Source organism: Gymnogyps californianus, chromosome 4 (genome assembly GCF_018139145.2).
Source record: "Gymnogyps californianus isolate 813 chromosome 4, ASM1813914v2, whole genome shotgun sequence".
Classification (NCBI taxonomy): Eukaryota; Metazoa; Chordata; class Aves; order Accipitriformes; family Cathartidae; genus Gymnogyps; species Gymnogyps californianus.
In genome coordinates, this window is record NC_059474.1 from 53,562,770 (window position 1) to 53,580,680 (window position 17,911).

Here is a 17,911-nt window from a genome sequence, read left to right on the forward strand (position 1 = left end):
ACCCAGCACAATTTCACTAACAAATACTCAAGAACTATTGAGTCTCAATAAGCTGCATGGTTAGCCAACTTTTCTTGCCTTTTTATTCCCTTCTTAAGCCTTTCACAGCCAGTGAATGAGTTTCTGAGTTGAAAGGTATGAATCCTGCTTTCTATCCAGGCCCTTTGACTGCAGTAAGGTAAAGGATAGAGAGTATAAAGAGAACTTGTTCCCACAGAGTAGATGATTAGAAAGGTAACAATGCACTGTAAAAAAAGATCTCTATCCTGTTGCTCTGATGGGAAACGTACAAGATGGTTAGGTGAACAGAATGATAATTAAATATACCGTAAAATACACTCCTTCAAAGAATTAGAAACCTTTCCCTTTGCAGAAGAAGGTCCATTATAATCTCCTTTAATAACTTCTCTAGAGCATCCCAATTGGTCTCCAGAGACCAGCTCAGCCTTCTGCAACATTTAGGGAAAGCATGAGAAGGAATCACCTTGCATTTCAGAAATGTCATCTGCTGTTTGAGCTAGCTAGGACCTGGAGGCATGCGTAGTATGGACACACCAAAAATGATTGTATCTTCAGTCGTGTGGTCCTAAAAGGAGTTACAAAGTACTTTTGCAAGGGAATAAGTTGGCATGGTGTTCTGCTGAATGGTTTCAAACAAGGACAAACTTACCCTGCACTTCCCAGACACTATGCAAGCTAAAACTTCTTTTTTGAAGTCAACATTTTATTTAGAAATGTCCTCCCAGCTTCAGCTGAGAAATATGTTCAAGTACTGGCAAAGTAAGTCACTTCTGTTAAAAATTCCAAAATACTTGGTTTCCAAAAATCTAGCAAAAATAGTTTTTTGGGGTTTGTTTTTTGAGTTTTCATTTGTTTGTTTAACGTAAGGAAAGGGATACAACTCGATTGTGTTCTCAGCCCTATCTCCAGCATTAGGTGGGCTCCTAAATAGTCTTTTTTCACCTTCACAATTCACAGCAGTGTACTCAGAAGAAGCTATACCTCACACAGAAGATATAGTTCAGACCTTGCAATTTCCTCCCATAATGTATGTAATGTGTTTTTGAAACATTGGCAGTGAAAAATACTGTATTATATGAAAGGAGAAATGCTTGTAACAGAACTGCTATTCAGCATATCTCTCGACTTTTCTGCACGTCTTTCAAAGCGTATCTACCACAAAGAGATGCTGCATCAAAAGTTCGGATGAAACATGGGGATGCCATGGTGATAAATGTGATAAATGTATAAATGCCACTAGATGGCAGGGTTAGTCGTCGGAATGAGGTTTGTCTCACCCAAGAAGTGGAAAAGCTGCTAAGATATACTGCCTGAAAACTAGGATTTGGGAGCTGGAAATTGAGTTCATTGTTTTGTACGTCTGATGAATGACTGTGTGGTTGTAAGAACAGTTGGAGTTTCTCAGAACGCTGGTGGAAATACACCCAGAAATGGTGAAAACATATTTTGTTTGAAAATGTTTGCTATCATAACTAACACCGTTTTGCATCCTCCAAAAACCTGAGTCCATCTTATTTTTTGAAGGTTGCAGAGCATTTTAGTTTAGAATAGGAGAATGACTAGTCTCTGATGGCTTGCAGAAGTTGAATGAGAAGTTTTGCATGGCTGGCTGACACATTGTGAACCTGGTATTTTTTTTCTGATCCAAAGCTATTGTGTTCAGTGATTCTTTATATTATTTTTGCAAGGTCAAGTGAGTGTTTCCAAAGCAGACACTGTATAGTGAACTGCTTCATTTAAGCTTTTTCCAACCAGCATCGGCTTTTCTAAGTAAGATTGTATTAAGAAAAAGGCTGGTGTCCACAACAGGATTTCAGACACTCTCTTGAAGTGTTTTGTTTTATTTTTTTCCCTGCTTCCTAATTTGTATTTCTAGACATATCAACAAAAGAAGTGTTTATGGAATTGTTGTGAAGACATTTCATAGACTTGGGAGTCATTCAGTCAGGAAAAGAAGTAATGTTGGGTCCCTCACGATGAATCAAGCATGCAGTTTTAAAACTGAAAAAGCAGCTACAGTACACCAACAAGTCAGCTGGTGAAAATATGTTGGCAGGACCAATTTTGCTTGAACAGTGAATAATGTATATGTATGTAAACATCAGGGTTTCTGCATAATTTCCAAATCTTCTGATAATTCACGTTGTGCCTTGAAAGTAATTTATCCAATGACAGATAAATGGGCCAGTCTGTTCAGGCCCAGGACTTAAGGGTTTGGGCAGGGGATGAATTGCCATTTTTTTATTGGAACTACTGAACCGAGTTAAATCTAAGTTATTTTCCAAATCTTTCTGGAAAGAGGCATCTAGAAATCAGGATCTAAAGAGTTCAGATATGGCTTAAATCAATGATGTACCACCACCAAAGCAAGACGCTTTTTTGCACAGAGAATTGCTGTCACTGCATCTTAACACCCCAACAAATCAAACAAGTCTTTTTGTGGGGTTTCCTTACCTTAAGCAATGAAAAAAAAAAGTACATTACAATGAATGTAACTGAAAATGTAATAGTGACCTTTGTGCTAGCACTTGGCTTTTAAGAACTGGTCTGAGGAGTGAATTGTTCTATACACCCCTGCCCATCCACTCCCCACCAGTATAAAGGAGAAAAACACTTCTCTCCCTGATAGGTATCACTGGAAGTAACAAATGTGAGTAAGTAAGGAAATGTCTGCAAAGTTTTAATTCATGAAATGCTGTTTTGTGGGGGAAGAAAGTTTTCACTCCTTTAACAACCTGTATGTGAGAGAATGTCACTTGGCTGTGTTAGAGTTATTGCAGAAACTTCCTTAGATTTTGGAAGTTTTAGGTTTTGTAATCATTCGTTCATAGCAAACAGGGAAATTCTGCATCTCCATGTTTCCAACTTGCTCCCAAGTGAAGCACAATTATACAAAAATTATTTGTTCAAAATTGCTGCATCATAAGTAACTGAATAATCATGAATAATTTTGATTTGCAGTATTTTCTCAAAAATTTATTTGCAAGTACTACATATTTGACTTTGGGTGACTCTCTTATTTCAGAGGATTATAAAAATATCATTAAATAAGCACCTCAGTTTATACCTATTTTGTATTTCACCCATACAGCATTAAAACTCCCTTCAAAATCTGTACTTTCATCCCAGCCCACAAAATGTCCCTCAACAGTCCTCCCAAATATTAGTAAAATTGAAACTCTGGTCCCTCAAGACATCAAAAATGTTCTTACGTTGTCCTTGAAAATTCACCATCAGACATATATTTCCTGAACCTCCAGCGTGAGGAGGTCTCTGCATGAAATCGCACTTAATAAACAGGATGGTAAGTTTTACACCAGCTTGAAGTTATTGAATAGTTTACAGCCCCAGGTAGGCTGTGGCAGACATCAAAAGCTACGTCTATGTCTGAGGGAAGTGGTTCAGCTTCTCAGCTGGGGAAAAAAGCTGGCAGCTGCTTTTTCAGCACTAGCCTGAGGTCTTCAACATGAAAATGAACTTATGGGGGCCTGGCATTTTCTCGTGTCCTGTAAACCCTTGCTGATTCTCAAAACTTTTTACTTTCTGCACAACATTAGCTCTTTTTTTTATCCAGCACCATGTGGGCAGCCTCCTGCACCCCCAAGCAGCTTGGTGGGGCTCTGCCAGCTCACCGGCAGGCATCTCGGCAGAATCTTCCTGATGCTGAGGGCAGAAAGCTTTCTTTTTTTTTTTTTTTGGATTGACAAACTAGTGATCTCATCTTGTGATCCCAGAATCAGGTCTCTGAGACTTTAACGTGTGTGATCTTTTCTGAGAATAGAAATGATGATTTTAAATGTACTAGTTATTCAACAAACCTGGTGACTATAGAAGCAAAGATTTTACAACATACGTCGACTTGACTTGCATCTCAGTATAAAGTCAATATATTAACATTCTCCACTGATCCATAAGTCCCGTGAATCCGTTGTTTTCCATACGCCTTGTTGCTGCCTTGCTTCTTGACTTGTTCATTTAGTTTTGTGCCAGTATTAGCTTTGTCTGTTGGGCTGAAATAATGGATCGGGAGGCACTGGGGAGGTGTTGCACCAAATGCAGCGCTCTGGCTAGCATTAGCCTGCCAGTCCTCAGCAGCAGCGAGGAGCAAGTCCAGCTGGCATCGCACAGGGGAGGCTCTTGGACTCTTCTGCTCCATGCGGGGCCAGGGCTGGGGCCAGGAGGAATAGACTCATACAACCATGACTGAGATTATTATTTAATGAATAAGGCAGGTTTTAAGTTCTTTGAGGCCTAGATCATCTTTCTCCTCTGTGCTTGTATGGAATGTTAATTCCCGATAGGAACTTACAGGAGCTGCTGTGATATAAATAAATAACAATATCTGATTCTTCTGACCCTCTCCCCCTTCCTTTTTTCCACTCATTCTGTGCCTTTGCACAGTGAAGACCTTCGAACCAGATAACCTGAAAGTTGTCTGGGTTAACCTTTTAATTAAATCAGAAGCAATCACGCTCTTCAAGATATTTTCAATTCTTACTACTTATCCATGCAGCTCTTCCACACGTGTTTTGACCCAAGGCCCAGAAGCCACCTGCTATTTTCCTTTCAGCCTGTTGAGTAGTTTCCACTAGATATACTATGCTGTTTCCATGTAGCCTTTAAGACCTCCTCAACCAAAACAGAAGCCTTGCTGAGGTTATGGAAAGAGACGGTACTTTCACCACATGATTTTCAAGGCCGCGTCGTCAATGTGCCGTTTGTTTTTTTTCTTCTCCTGTTTTCCTTCAGAAAAACAATCCACAATGCTGTTCCCTGCTTGAGGTTCCTAATACGAATATCGAAGAACGACCTCCTGAGAGGCTCCATAAATGAGTCATCATTCAGGACCTCTCTCTCCAGCCATCCATCTCTTGCTGGCAGAACCAAGAGCACTTGTGTTTCATCAGTTTCCACTGGAGAAGCTGTAAGTCTTTTCTTGTTTCCATGAAGGAAAGTGAGTATCATGTTTCTCCAACTCCCAAAATAAGTGACTCTATAAATACATATTCAAAATTAGAGAACAGAAAAGGGGGGGGGGGGGCATGTAGCTAAATTTTTGGGGTCATGTGAGGTCATTTCTGCAAAGCCTTTCTCGGAGTTCATGTGTGATGATTTCTGATCAGAAAAAGCATCAAGACCAGCATATCTGCATGGTTCAGATGCCTACTGGGACCATGGATGTTAAGGTTAAGTCTTTAATGTGAATTTAAAAGAGCCATTGATAGGCACTCCCCATGGCACCCACCACTTTCTATAATTCAGTATCTGAGGGGGCTGGAGGACAGGAAAACAGTGTCCCATCCAAAGTTTTCTAACCTATCCAAAAGCTGTCTTATTATTTTAAAGGAAGTCCATTTTCTGTAGGACAGGAAATTTTTTTGTTTCCCTGGATTTTAACCATGAGGACTGGAAGACTCCTGCACCTGGAGCGAGGTGGGGTGTTTTGTAAGCAGCACACCCCAAGTCTCAGTAAGGCTGGTGATTGAGGGAGGTAGAAATAAAAGGATCCCTTGGTATTCTTCACAGTGCCTCTCAGCATGACCTCGCCTGCCTCTCCAAGTCACAAGAAGCCAGCCTTGCCTGCAAAAGTGCTGGGAAGGCGGCTCCCGGGGAGGCATGGCAGCCGTGGCAGGGGCTGGGCTGAGGCTGGCCCTCCCGGAGACCTGCGCTGCTCCGTGCTTAGCTCGGGCATAAGAAACATCCCAGAGCGACGGCTGCAGTCAGTAACCTTTCACAAAGGTGTAAATCACTGTGACGGGCTGAGTGGCAAACTCTTGGCTCTCCCCTTGAGCCAGGTGGCGGCGGTCTGAGCAAGGATGGGGCTTGGTTTTTTGCGTGCTGCAGCCTGCAGGCTGCTGCTTTCAGGGTGCTGTCGCTGAGAGTCAGGCCGTGGAGCTACATTTCAGTGAGGCTGTAACTATGTTGAGTATTTTTGGGAAGACTGGGGTCCTTGATTTGGAAATGGACCTAGGACCACCAGGAAAACCAGCCTGAACAGTGCACCATTCTCAAACAAGATAATTTTGCACTGAATTTTCTGCTGGAGAATGGAAGTTGTTCCTTTCAGGTAACAGCACCAGGCAGATTTCTGAACTGTTTCATGGCAGACAGACAGTAAAGCAAACGTACCTGAGCAAAAAATGCACTGTTCACTGGGAAACCAAGCAGTCCCAGCCAATGCTAGCACTGTGTCCAGGGTGCTGACAAGAAGTTCAGGCCTTCTGGCTGTGAAATCAAAAAACAGAACAAAAAAACCACTTTACGTGCCTGAAGGGAAGGCTCACTGCCTGAGCCCTAATGAAACAAAATCTATCCCATTACAAAAGACAGGTTACTTTGCAGTCCCTGCTGCTGCCTGTCTTGCACAATAACCATACAGCTGCATCAGGTAGACTTCCAGTTAAAATGACTAATTGTGCTTTACTGGGTAGCCTCAGCCGTACAGCTTGTGAAGTTGTGAACTGTTTGGGGACAAGGATCTTCTTCCACTTTGTGACTGTATGTCACGTATCCCAGCAGCATTCCTGGCTATCACTAAACAGCCTACAGGTTACTGTAGTACAGACAGGTAATAATGATGATAATTAAAGATCATGAAATCTCTTAAATGGGGCACATTTTGTCATTCAAAATTAGAAGGTGTTTAAATACCATGCAATGGACAAGCGACTTCCCAGGAAAGACCTGGTCTGGAAGTGACAAGTTTTTCTATAGTGTTTCATAAAATATGTCTACCACAAAATTTCTTTTAAATTAAAACAATAAATAGAAGAGTGAAAGGCCTCTCTTAGCCTGGGCAAAGCCTTTTTTTGTGTACTGTTGTTCAGATTTGTCCCTAAGTGAGTTTGAAGTGTATGATGGGAGTCTTGTGGAGTGTGATGCTACTGTACCACACTGCACAGCATGAAGATCCCCAAATTTGCTTGCCTAGGCTCTCATAGTCTTCAAGGCATGGGGAGCACTTTCATGTTTATCTGGTTGTTGCTATATTAGGGCAAAAGACCTTAATGAGATAGAAAAAAAGAGTGACTCACTTTGTATGGACTATGAAATTTAGCGTTTGTCTTGGCTCTTGAAGATATAAATAAATGCATAAATATTTCTGCTGCAATGTAAATGAAAAGGAGATAATCTATCCTGCTGATTTAATTCCATTCACAGACCACTGATTACACAATGATGCATGAGAGTATCAACCGTGATGATTTCACAAACTGTAAAATACCCAGATTATCCTTGCAATATGAGGTTAGTATATGCAACATGCCAATATCCTATCATAAAAAAAAGAGTATATTTTGTTTGGAATTGCTTAACAGCTTGAGCAAACAGAGCACCCACACATATCTGTATCCCCCTTGAGATCATGGGGACTACTTGTCTGTTTACACTTGTGCTTCATTCACTGGTTGTAGATAGCACGTGTAGCAAAATGGAAATGTGATGACATAGTTTAAAACAAGGAGACTCCTCATTTACTTATTTCCAACCTTTTTTTGCCCCTTTTGTCTCTTATTTTTCCTTGACTTAAAGTTTATTCCTAAATTCTCTCCCCATTAATCCTTTGTTTGACGTCAAATGAGGTAATTTCAGCTGGATCACCCATCCTGATCCAAGAAGCTTTCTGTTCTTCACTGTTGGTCACTACTTGATTTTGGTTCATTGGGGTTAGCAGGTTATTGTGTGTGTTTGGTTGGGGTTGCTGTTTAAAGAGAAGGGATAATTGGATAAGAGCCTTCAGCCTTTGGCACAACTTTGGCTTAGGAGTCTCAAATAAAACACCTGCTGTTAGCGATGCGCAGCACTGTGTTGTGCTGAGTTGATGTAGCAAAAGGTAATTGTCCTTGGGGCAACTGACAGCTCAGTGCAGCTGTACAGATTTTAGCTGAAACAGCAGCTGCTGAAATAAAAGCTAAGCTCAACAACTCTCACATGACAGCAGGACTGAGTGAGATTTTGGAATGCTCCAATAAAGTATTGACGGGCAGGAATGACACCAGCAACACTGTAAAAGACGCAGCTTGCAGCTGTTGCCACCAACACTTTCCTCTGTGTGTTGTGTACACGTTAGTGTAGGGAGCCGACATATTCGTGAGTCATATAAAGTTGTATTTACAGTTTGATTCTACAAGAGAGGAGAAATAAACAGGTGGCAATACATAGATGTATGAGCAAAGTGATGCACTGGAATTATGCACTGGCTTCACACTTGTGTGGAGCCCTATCTATCTACATATTTATCTATCTATCTATCTATCTCTATCTAAAAGCTGGTGTGGAAAATAGTGGGATGATCTCACCATTAATAGTCAATCAAAAAGTCACCACAAAGTTAGGGATGATGGATGGCCTCTGCCCAAGCCTGTAAATGGAACAGCATGGTTGCAATGTCACGATTGTGCTCCATTACTGGCATGTTCTTAGAAAATTAGTGCAGAGCTCACCCATTGCCTCCCATCCACTAATGATGGTTCAGAGAAGCAGCACACTTATGGGGCTTGAGAAGCCCTGTGTGTTCTGGGTATCTAGCTGGGATGTATACAAATGTGGTTTTGGACCTGTCCATGTCCACAGTTTTGTACCAGCTGATGGTCATGCAGAATGCCATAAGCCATATTAAACAGATTGGTTGTACTTGCTCCCACCTTTAGGCTTCAGGTGCTATGCAGCTATAAGCATAGCACAAGCAAGGAGATAAAAAAAGGTGAGAAACATCCTGGTGAAAAGACATTAAGTGATTTTTCATTATTTCAAAGATTTTTTTGGTTCAGGAAAAAAGTCCAGGGTAAGCAACAAGATTAAAAATCAAGCCTTTCCCAGGGGAGTTTTGAGTGTGAGACCTGTGTTAGAACATCTTTAGTTTTCTGTAAGAATGCATGGTTTCTGCTAGAGTTTGAGAACTTTTAGAATTTGAGAAAGGATGTAACTGTCTGAAATCCCTCATCATTTGTGATTAGACTTGCAGTGATGTAGAGCTTGACCCTGTAGAGCCAGCTCATAAGAAACTGCAGCATTGCCGAAGCCATTCCTTCTCAACAAGTCTGAGACAGGAGAAGAGAGACCTGCTCCCAAAGACCTGCAGCTGCGATGCAGCAACTGCAAAAAAGGTAACAAAAAAGTCTCTGCTTGGTGACTCTCCATTTTAGTGTTAATCTTGCTACAGTACATCATCTCTGGAATAATAATTCAGCCTTTTATACCCATCTGTTTCATCTGTAGGCTTTATTTATACTGATTCCAATGGCCTCTTCATCCTTGTTGTTATTTCTTTTTTTGTGACTAATGAAAATGCCAATAACGCCTTACTAATTTTTTCACTGATATGTTGCCCATTTTTGGAAAGCCAGCATCAGCTCATAGTTCTAAAGCTGCATTAAAGCACAGTCAGTACCATCAAATGTAAGAAGTTAACTTTGCATCTTTGCCTGTTTATCTAACCCAGCTCTGGTTCCTCCCATCCTGACCCTTGTGTCCACATTGTGGCAGCCTCCTTTTATTACAGTCAGGGCTGCAAAATGGAATCTGACGTGATAGAAGCCACCCTTTTTCTTCTTTTCCGTGTACATTAAAACGTTTTATTTTTGTTGAGGGGGAAGATGAGAAAGAAACTCCAATTTCTCCCTAAGGGTGGGAGAGTCTGGCAGCTGCCACACTTCCCTCACTGAAAGCGGAGACGGTGAGTACTCAGCGCATCTTCTGTGGATGCATCACGCTTGTTGCCCAAACCGCTGAGGTTTGGCATCATGCTGTTGAGGAGCACCCCGTTCCCTGAGGAACTGCTGAGGATGGCAGCAGTAGGCCACCCATGCGTCAGCTTCTGCCAGAACCGTAACACCAGTTTTAAAACGAGTATTTGTATGGGTGGCACAATGTCAAGCATATATCAGTGCTGCATTTTCAAGAAAAGACAGACATAGGCTTACAATCCCCTGTCTGTGGCTGGACTGAGTAGCACCCACTTTTTGATGGAGGCACCCTTTCACGGGTTTACTGTAGTGTGTGTAACCAAACACCCGCACCTTGGGCAGCTACAGCATCTGCTTCTGTCCCCCGTGCTCCCTTCCAGCTCTGAGGCTAATTGTCTAGAGACAGCGTAGTTTAAAGCAGGAGCTGTTCTGGAAATTTCCAGCCATCCAATGACCCGGTTCCTGCATGCATCTGCCCTGTCTTCTTTTGTGTGTCTCCTTAAGATCAAGTCCTGAGAAACCTTGGTCTTTTCCTGTAACTGTTGTGAATAGTATTGATGGAAAAACAATGGCTTCAAATGTGGTGGCAGGCAGCAGGGGCTCAAATCTACTACCCACCTCCGCTGCCCTCCATCAGTAGCCCAGTGTGTCCAAGGTTGTAGGGAAGTGGCAAAGACAAGAGATTGTCTCCAGGTTCTGGAGAACCACTGGCTTTCGGTCTCACAAGGAAGGAGAAGGAAAATAAATCTGAGGTGGTCTGCATAAAAGTGTTCAGTAATTAAATAAATATTCCTGTATTCTGGAATTTAGCAACTGAGTAGCCCACAAGAAGGCTCAGATGCTATACTTTGTCTTTGAAAGATATCTGTTGGATTATTTTGATAAACAACCTTTAAACAGAGTACCTTCATGCTGAGGCTTTCAGTGGTGTTCACAGAGATGTGTGGAGTTTATTTACACTGAATGTTCAAAGCCTCATTTGCTTTTCTGAATATTTTCAGCAAAGATTCCTGTGTGGTGTGAAGGTCCTTTGTGTGTTAGCTAAATGCAATGCATCAATATTCATTCTATGAGAATAAATATTTATTTGTCAAGCTCAGTTAGAATGTTTCACTATGAGGCCACCCATTTGTCCTTAAAAAAACCCCAACCAACCCTAAAGAAACCCCACTGCATTTTTAGATATTTATTTTAAGGTTTTAATAGCATTACTGGATTGTCTATGACTAAATTCCAATTATAGCACTTCCAAAAATGCTCAATTATGGAAATACAAGCATGAATTTGGTGAAAGGTCACCTAACTTTTTGATTTAACAAAATATAAATTTTTTTTTAGGAAAAGAATCTTACATTTCCTTTGTTTTCTTTAAGAAGACCATCTCAACAACATCTAAAAAATTCATGTACCTCTGATTTCTTTTCACTGACTGAGATCAAGACTCCTTAATGCACAGTTGCAGATGGATTGTCAAAAAAGAAAAGGCATCCCTCAAGTGAAAGTAAAAAAGCCTATCAGTGTCCCAGGCTTGGTGCTTTCCAGAGCATAAAAACGCACGACACAACTGTTTTCTGTGCTGCCACAAAGATATGATCCAGCCCCATGGCTGACTTACTGCAGTTAGTTAGGATGGTAACAGACTTGATGTAGACTGACACCTGGAAACCTGGCGTGGCAGTGAAGAGGCCTTTTTGGAAGCATTGAAATGCAGGCACGTATTATGAGGATAAGATAGGTCTGTATACTTGATTTCAAAGGAGAGTTGCCAAGTGTGCTCTGTGCATTCAGGTTTTGTGTCAAGGGAATCACCCGGCGTGAAAACTATTAAAAAAACCTTGGAAGTGGTGTCCTGCCCACTAAGCCATATCCAAAACAAACCCATCCTTCTGCCGCGGTGAAAACAGCACTGGAAGCAGGGAGGAGTGGATCTGGATTTGGATTTTTTCATTCTATTGTTATCTTTGATCTGGAAGAACGGACTTTTCTTCTCTGTCAGGTTGCTTTAAGCCACTTTTTTTAGCACACTGTGCTTCCCTCCACTTGGGTAGGTACAGTGGCTGGAGAAATCATTATTGATAGGGATTGGTAAATGGTTCCTGCTTGTGGAGTAGAACTACACAATGCTTCAGTATATATCAGTACCTAATTTTAAACCCAGACTGACAGAGAGACAGAGGGGGAGAGAGACTAAAAATTTTGATTTTTTTTTTTTTTTAAAACAACAAAATTTGTGTGAAAAACAAACGCGTTTGGGTTTCTGTCTGTAAAATCAGACTAGATCTATGCTATGCAATACCATATTCTGCCAACTACTTGCTAAGACTGAGATTATGACCCCTAAATCTTAAAAAATAAAGACAAAAAACCAACCAAACAAAAAAGCCTTCCTTTTTTGACTTAAGGAACCATTTAGTTTGTCAGTATAAAGGCAGTATCACAGGCCATGGACTAGGTGGAGACAAAGAGGGCCAAGATTACAGCCCCTGGTGGGCTGTAATCATGCTAGAAACTAATCTAACATTTCTAAAAGATGTTTCAGCACCAAACCCATATAAATCCACGGGAATTACATGCCTGAATGCTTCAAGAAGACTAAAGATGAATTAATGAGGTTTATGACTAGAACAGGAATATCTGCAATAGAGGAAAAATTTTACAAAACTATTATGTGAAGCTCAAGCTATGGAGAGACTCAGTGTAACTAATTAATACGCTTTACAACTGTATTAAGAGAAATAAATAGAACTCTGAAAGAGGCTTTATAGCAATCTAAGTAAAGCTTAGTTGTACTCTGAATTCCATTAGGCTTCATGGGAATTCACATAGTAATGAAGTAAAAACTGCATTTTACTTTAAGTGTTGATCTTCCCCAGGAAGGAGGAACTTCTAACATCTGTCTATATCTGGCACAGTGATTTTATAACCTTAACTGTCATTTTCTAAAGCAAGCCAAAATTGATCATTCATGCCTTCCATTGCCAGTGTATTTAAATATTAACACTTTCAAAGCTTACTTAGTTCACTCTGGATTTGCATACTGTGCACGAAGAGTTATGGAAAGGTCACAGGGGAGTTGCCATCAGGGTCAAGTTAGAAATTAGAGTTGTCCCAAAATAGGCAGATGGGAAATGGTTAGCAAAGCAAAATCACAGTCACTGTTTTTCCCTTCTTTGTTGGTGGAAATACTGTCCAATATATGAATGCAAAGCCACTGACTGCCCCAAGGAAGTACCAGGAACCATTTGGGGACACCATGATAGAGATTGTCACAAGGATGCTGAAACTTCAGGCAAATAAAGAATAGAGTGTGCTTGAGTGTTATGCGAGATCTCTTCCAGGAGAGAGAGAGAAGTATAATTATCCAGTACCTTGAGATGTGTTAAAAACGGATAAATTTTTTTTTTTTTAAACATAAAATAAAATGGAATGGGCTTTTCTTTTCTTCTTTTTTTCTTTTTGGTCTCTGCTGATATTTGAGCATGTCTTCTTTTGCTTCATTTAACATCCTGCTTTCCAAGCTGTAGATGTTAACACATCATGATTTTCCCTCCTTCTAGTCAATGATTCAAGTGTTTAGAAAATACGACTGGTGACTCAAATAGTGACTAGTGGTAATGAATATTTCAAATACTGGTTTCCATAGTCATATGCTGTATGACAACACTAAAACTTATGTCTCCGCTCCAGGTTTCGCTCTCCTCCAGCTGTTTGGAGAAGGTGCTTGGGCAACCAGTCCTACACAGTCCCCTGCAACACTCGTGACCAGCTCCCTAAGAGCAGCTTCTCTGCCTGTCGGTTTGAATAGCAGCAGTATCAGCAGAGAAGGACACTCAGGTACTTCACAGATGGCAACTCAAGAAAGTCAAGCTAATGGAGTCCTGGGCTCTATCATTAGCAATACAGTCCCTCGCATCATCATCATTCCTACCTCAGAGACCAACCTATTCCGAGAAGAACTGGAAGAGGAAGAGACTGAATTATTCCACTTTCATGACAAAAAGGGCAATCTGCTGGACTTGGAAGGGCTTAGCTCATCCATGGAGTTCCTTGAAGCTGTTGAGAAATTTCTATCATGAGTTTGTCAAAAGAAAACTTTCCGGTAATTATTTTCTTGGCATCTTCTCCACTTAATTACACCAAATAACCAAAGCCTTGTAGGTTAGATCATCAAACTTTTTGTATGTTTATACGGTAGTCACTAGGCAGCCTTCAGATTTATCTTTGTTCAGACCAGCTCAGGCATGGAAACAGGCTTTCTTTCAGATTGTGCTGCAGGAAATGAACAGTGGAAGATCTGGCAGCATGATCGAGTGGCATCGGTCGAGTTGGCCGCCTGCTTCGTGGGGCCCTGATTTGTAACTACAGATGGAGGTGCCAGCAGAAGGAAAAATGACTGGGCAAGAGCAAGGGCAGCTGCTGAATGTTTCTGCTACCTGTGCATGAAACAGCATTCCTGTTTTGGCAACACTTTTCTGGACGGTGATGGAAAGCGCCACAAGACCACAGCTTCCACCAGCCCCAGCGGTAACACAGACGGCTAGATGGTCTGAACTATCTTTTAATCAAATTATTTTCAGCATTGCTTTTGGTTTGTTTTGTTTTTTAAATAGGCAGCTTGCTAAACGTAAATAAACAAACTGACAATGTAACTGGGAAGTGACCGCTTGCTTTTAAAGTTTAGTGCTAGAAGTCTGGATTTTACCTCAGCATTAGCACGATCACCTGAATGTCGAAATGCAAGGTGCTATATGCTAAAACATATACTACTACCTGTAGAAGCATTTACAGCACCTTCAGAGTTGGTCTTGATTAAATATGTATGGTTCTTAATGAGTCTGTGGTTAAAAGGGTTAACGTTCACAGCTGGCTTGACAAGTCATTGATAAAAATAAAGCCTTGGCTGCTATATATCACTTGTCTCTTCAGAGGAGATTCTTCTCCTCTCCTCTTCTAAAAAGACCCAGCAGATGTCTTCTCCTACAGGTCACTTACCAGAGGCCTTCAGAGCAGGTAAAACATCATCTTGGGGAGAAAACTCCACAGTACTGTGGTGTTTGCTACAGGATCTGCAGTCACCATTATCTGTGGTTACTGATTGTGCTTATTTTATCTGTGCTTCACATTATGGCTCAGGCTCAGAAGACCTTCCTAGCATTTTACTCCTAACTGCATTCTTCCTTTCATTACTCATTTTCCCTTTTTATAACGTTTTCTCCACATCCTCCCTTTCAGCCTCTGACTTTCAAATGTAGACAACAAGTTGAACTATATTGTTCTCCACATAATATCAGTATATCTTAGTAGAAAGCAGGTGTTTCTCTGGATATAGTAGTGCAAATATTTGGTCCAGTGAGTCTAGTAGCATTCAGACATCCAACAAGAGCATGAGAGTTTATGTTCATAGTCTCGGTTTATTCCCTTGACTGTATCCTAGATTGTGCAGAGACCACTGAGAGCATTTCCAAGTTTTGTGTATGCACTGGCTGGTCACGAGTAGTAATTTCTCTTTTCCTGTTCTCCTGATGCACAAAAACAGATGGAAAGACGGAAAGGGTAGAAGTATTTTTTTAAGTTATTTTTTATTACAAAAGAAGATAACACAAATCTGCTTTGCAACTAGCTAGACAGGAACACCATTGAAGAACAAACTAAAACCCAAAGCAGTGCAGGAGAGAGAGGAATGCCTCCAAACTTGCAGACCCGAGGGTTTGCAGGATATCGGCACAGGAGACCTTCGAGAGGACTGAGACACTTGCTTTTGGTACAGGCTGTGCTCTTTTTAGGAAAAAAAAATGCTGGTGGGTTAGAGAGGTGATTGCTGAGACAGGCTGCCTATTGCAATGCTAACACTCTTAATGCTGCTATTATTTGACATACTCTGCTGTCTAGAGACCCTCATCAGAAACAAGGCCAACATACCTCCTTACCTTGTAGAAAAGTGGGGAAAAGGGTGGTAGAGCCACATCATGTGTGTGGTTGTCTGCATGCAGCCCCGCCGTGTGGTGCCAGGGGCCAGGGCTCAGCCGGGACAGCACCATGCTGCAGTACCCACAGCCAGGCTGCCAAGGCTGTGCCCACCGGGTGCCGGGCTTTCTACCGGGGCCAGGAATCATGCCAAGGTCATCTGCAATCAGCTCAGCATTTCCAAAGGCAATTCCTCCATTAGAGGACTGGCGCAATGAGCAGGCAGCACTGGGCAGCTGCTGCAGACTGGGATGGGGACATGCTTGCCTGCAGCTCCTTGGTGCCAAGCTTTCATCCAGTGTGTGGTTTTGGCCACAATGAGTAATCAAATGTTAGTTAAATACAATGTTCATGGAAAACGGGGGAGGCTTAATCCTAGGCTAAACATACTGTCCTGCCATCTCTGATTCTTTTCATTTTTTTGCTGAACCTGTCCTCTCTGATTTGTTTTTTTTCCCTCCGTCAACTGTGCAGTCAGATGTTGACAGACTTGTACTGGTAAGACTGTAGGCAGGATATTGCCGTAGTTTCCGATGGGATGAAGAAAGTAAGCCCTGAAGTAACAGTCAACAAACTCCTCCGTATCCAGACAAAGTCTTGCATTCTACTTGTTAGCCTACAAGATGACTTTCCAGTGATCTCTTGCATATGTGCTGGTACTAATAAAGTGTCTCAGAAAACTAGTGGGCTTGAGGTATGTGCAAAGAAGTGTTTCACTTTTATACTGTTAATGTCATACACTATTACTACCATTGCTTCTGAAGCTAATGTCGAGATTACTGGTTACTTCAACTGATGCAAGCTAGAATGCCAAATGAGATAGCAGTAGAGAGATAAAACATAAAGTTGTATGAAATATCGGATAGACTTATTACATTCACGGTGAGATTTTTGCAGAAACATCAGTCACAGAGTAAATGAGTCTTAAATTGACTACCACGATGCAGAAAAATTTTGCAAACTTCTCTGTTGCCACATTAGAATAGATGGCACATAAAAATGTACAATATTAACTGTTGCTTCCCATTTCACAAAGGAATGTATCAGTTCACTCAAATGGAATAAAAAAATTCTTAGGAGTTAAACTAAACTAACCATTGTTTGTTTTTCTTATTTAATCATTAATTTCAGGAGCCAGGAGGAGAAACAAAAAAGTTGAGTCAAAGCTTTTGAAACCTGTGCTCTGATACTGTGAATAGTAAGGTACATACATAACTTTATTTACATGAGCAGCTCCTTTCAAGTCATTTAGACTGCTCACGTGCAACCAAGCACTCACCTACTTGAGTGCAGACCATCTAAAATTAGAGTTCACTGACTTGGTAAAATTTGAAGTTGCTCAGCAACTTCTGAAATACAATGACTTCAACTGGGATGTCAGGAATCACACAAATAAAATTGAAAAAAAATAACCAAAGTCAATACATCAGAACAGTGACAGCAGTCTTTGATCTTTGTCCTATATCTGAATCACAGTTAACCAGCAATTGTTTGTTTCTGCTAAATCTTTGTATAGCACCGTTATAGGATATGTTCCAGTTTTCATGAGTAAGAGAAAATTCAGACCACAAGTGTAAACATTTTCTTTTAGCATGGACAACGAATTTATTTTTTATAGTTAAATCAATGGTTAGATAAAGGTTTCAAATAAGAAGAAAAAAATTACTTAGTTGAATCTTAATGAATCTTGCTGCCTTGGGTTGGTACGACGCAGGACCTAATACCACTTTCTTCCAGAAAGCTCATTCAGTTCCCAGACATCCATGCATTTTCCTCCTTTCAGGAGACACCCCTGAACAAGAAAATCCTTCCAATCTGTTGTCTGAAAAATGTTTATGTTGTGATGTGCAAAACTGGAAAATACTGGGAGGCAAATACCCTCTTTCTTAATTTCCTTACTCCCCCCCCCGCCCCCTTTTACAGCTGCTCTTTACTGATTCCCTGCATAGGTTATCCTTGACATTTTTTGTCTGTTTTTTTCACAAATATGTGAACGTCATGCAAGCTAGTGGGGAGCTGGAAACTTAGGTGTGTATTATGCCGTGTTTTAAGTGTGGACTCCTTTCTCACATAGGAGTAGATCAAAATTGACCATAGTGCTTTGGTTTAGCATGTGCATGTATCAGGTAACTGCAGGATGAAGTCAACACAAGCTGATGATTATTTCTTGCTTTGCACCTCATCCATAGCCTCAGACTATACATCAATGTTCTGTCTGCACACCCTGAATGGACAAGTGT

General features: G+C 41.1%; 1 protein-coding gene across 1 annotated transcript in view; it reads left to right on the plus strand.

Moving 5' to 3' along the window:
• LOC127015619 (melanopsin-like) overlaps positions 1–16,728 on the plus strand; it is a 42,397-nt gene extending 25,669 nt beyond the window's left edge. Inside the window, 5 exon segments of the mRNA XM_050895666.1 lie at positions 4,771–4,945; positions 7,183–7,269; positions 8,979–9,128; positions 13,395–13,449; positions 13,452–16,728. Coding sequence (XP_050751623.1) covers positions 4,771–4,945; positions 7,183–7,269; positions 8,979–9,128; positions 13,395–13,449; positions 13,452–13,783 — 799 coding nt within the window. The 3' untranslated portion in view covers positions 13,784–16,728.
• The last annotated feature ends 1,183 nt before the right edge of the window (positions 16,729–17,911 follow it).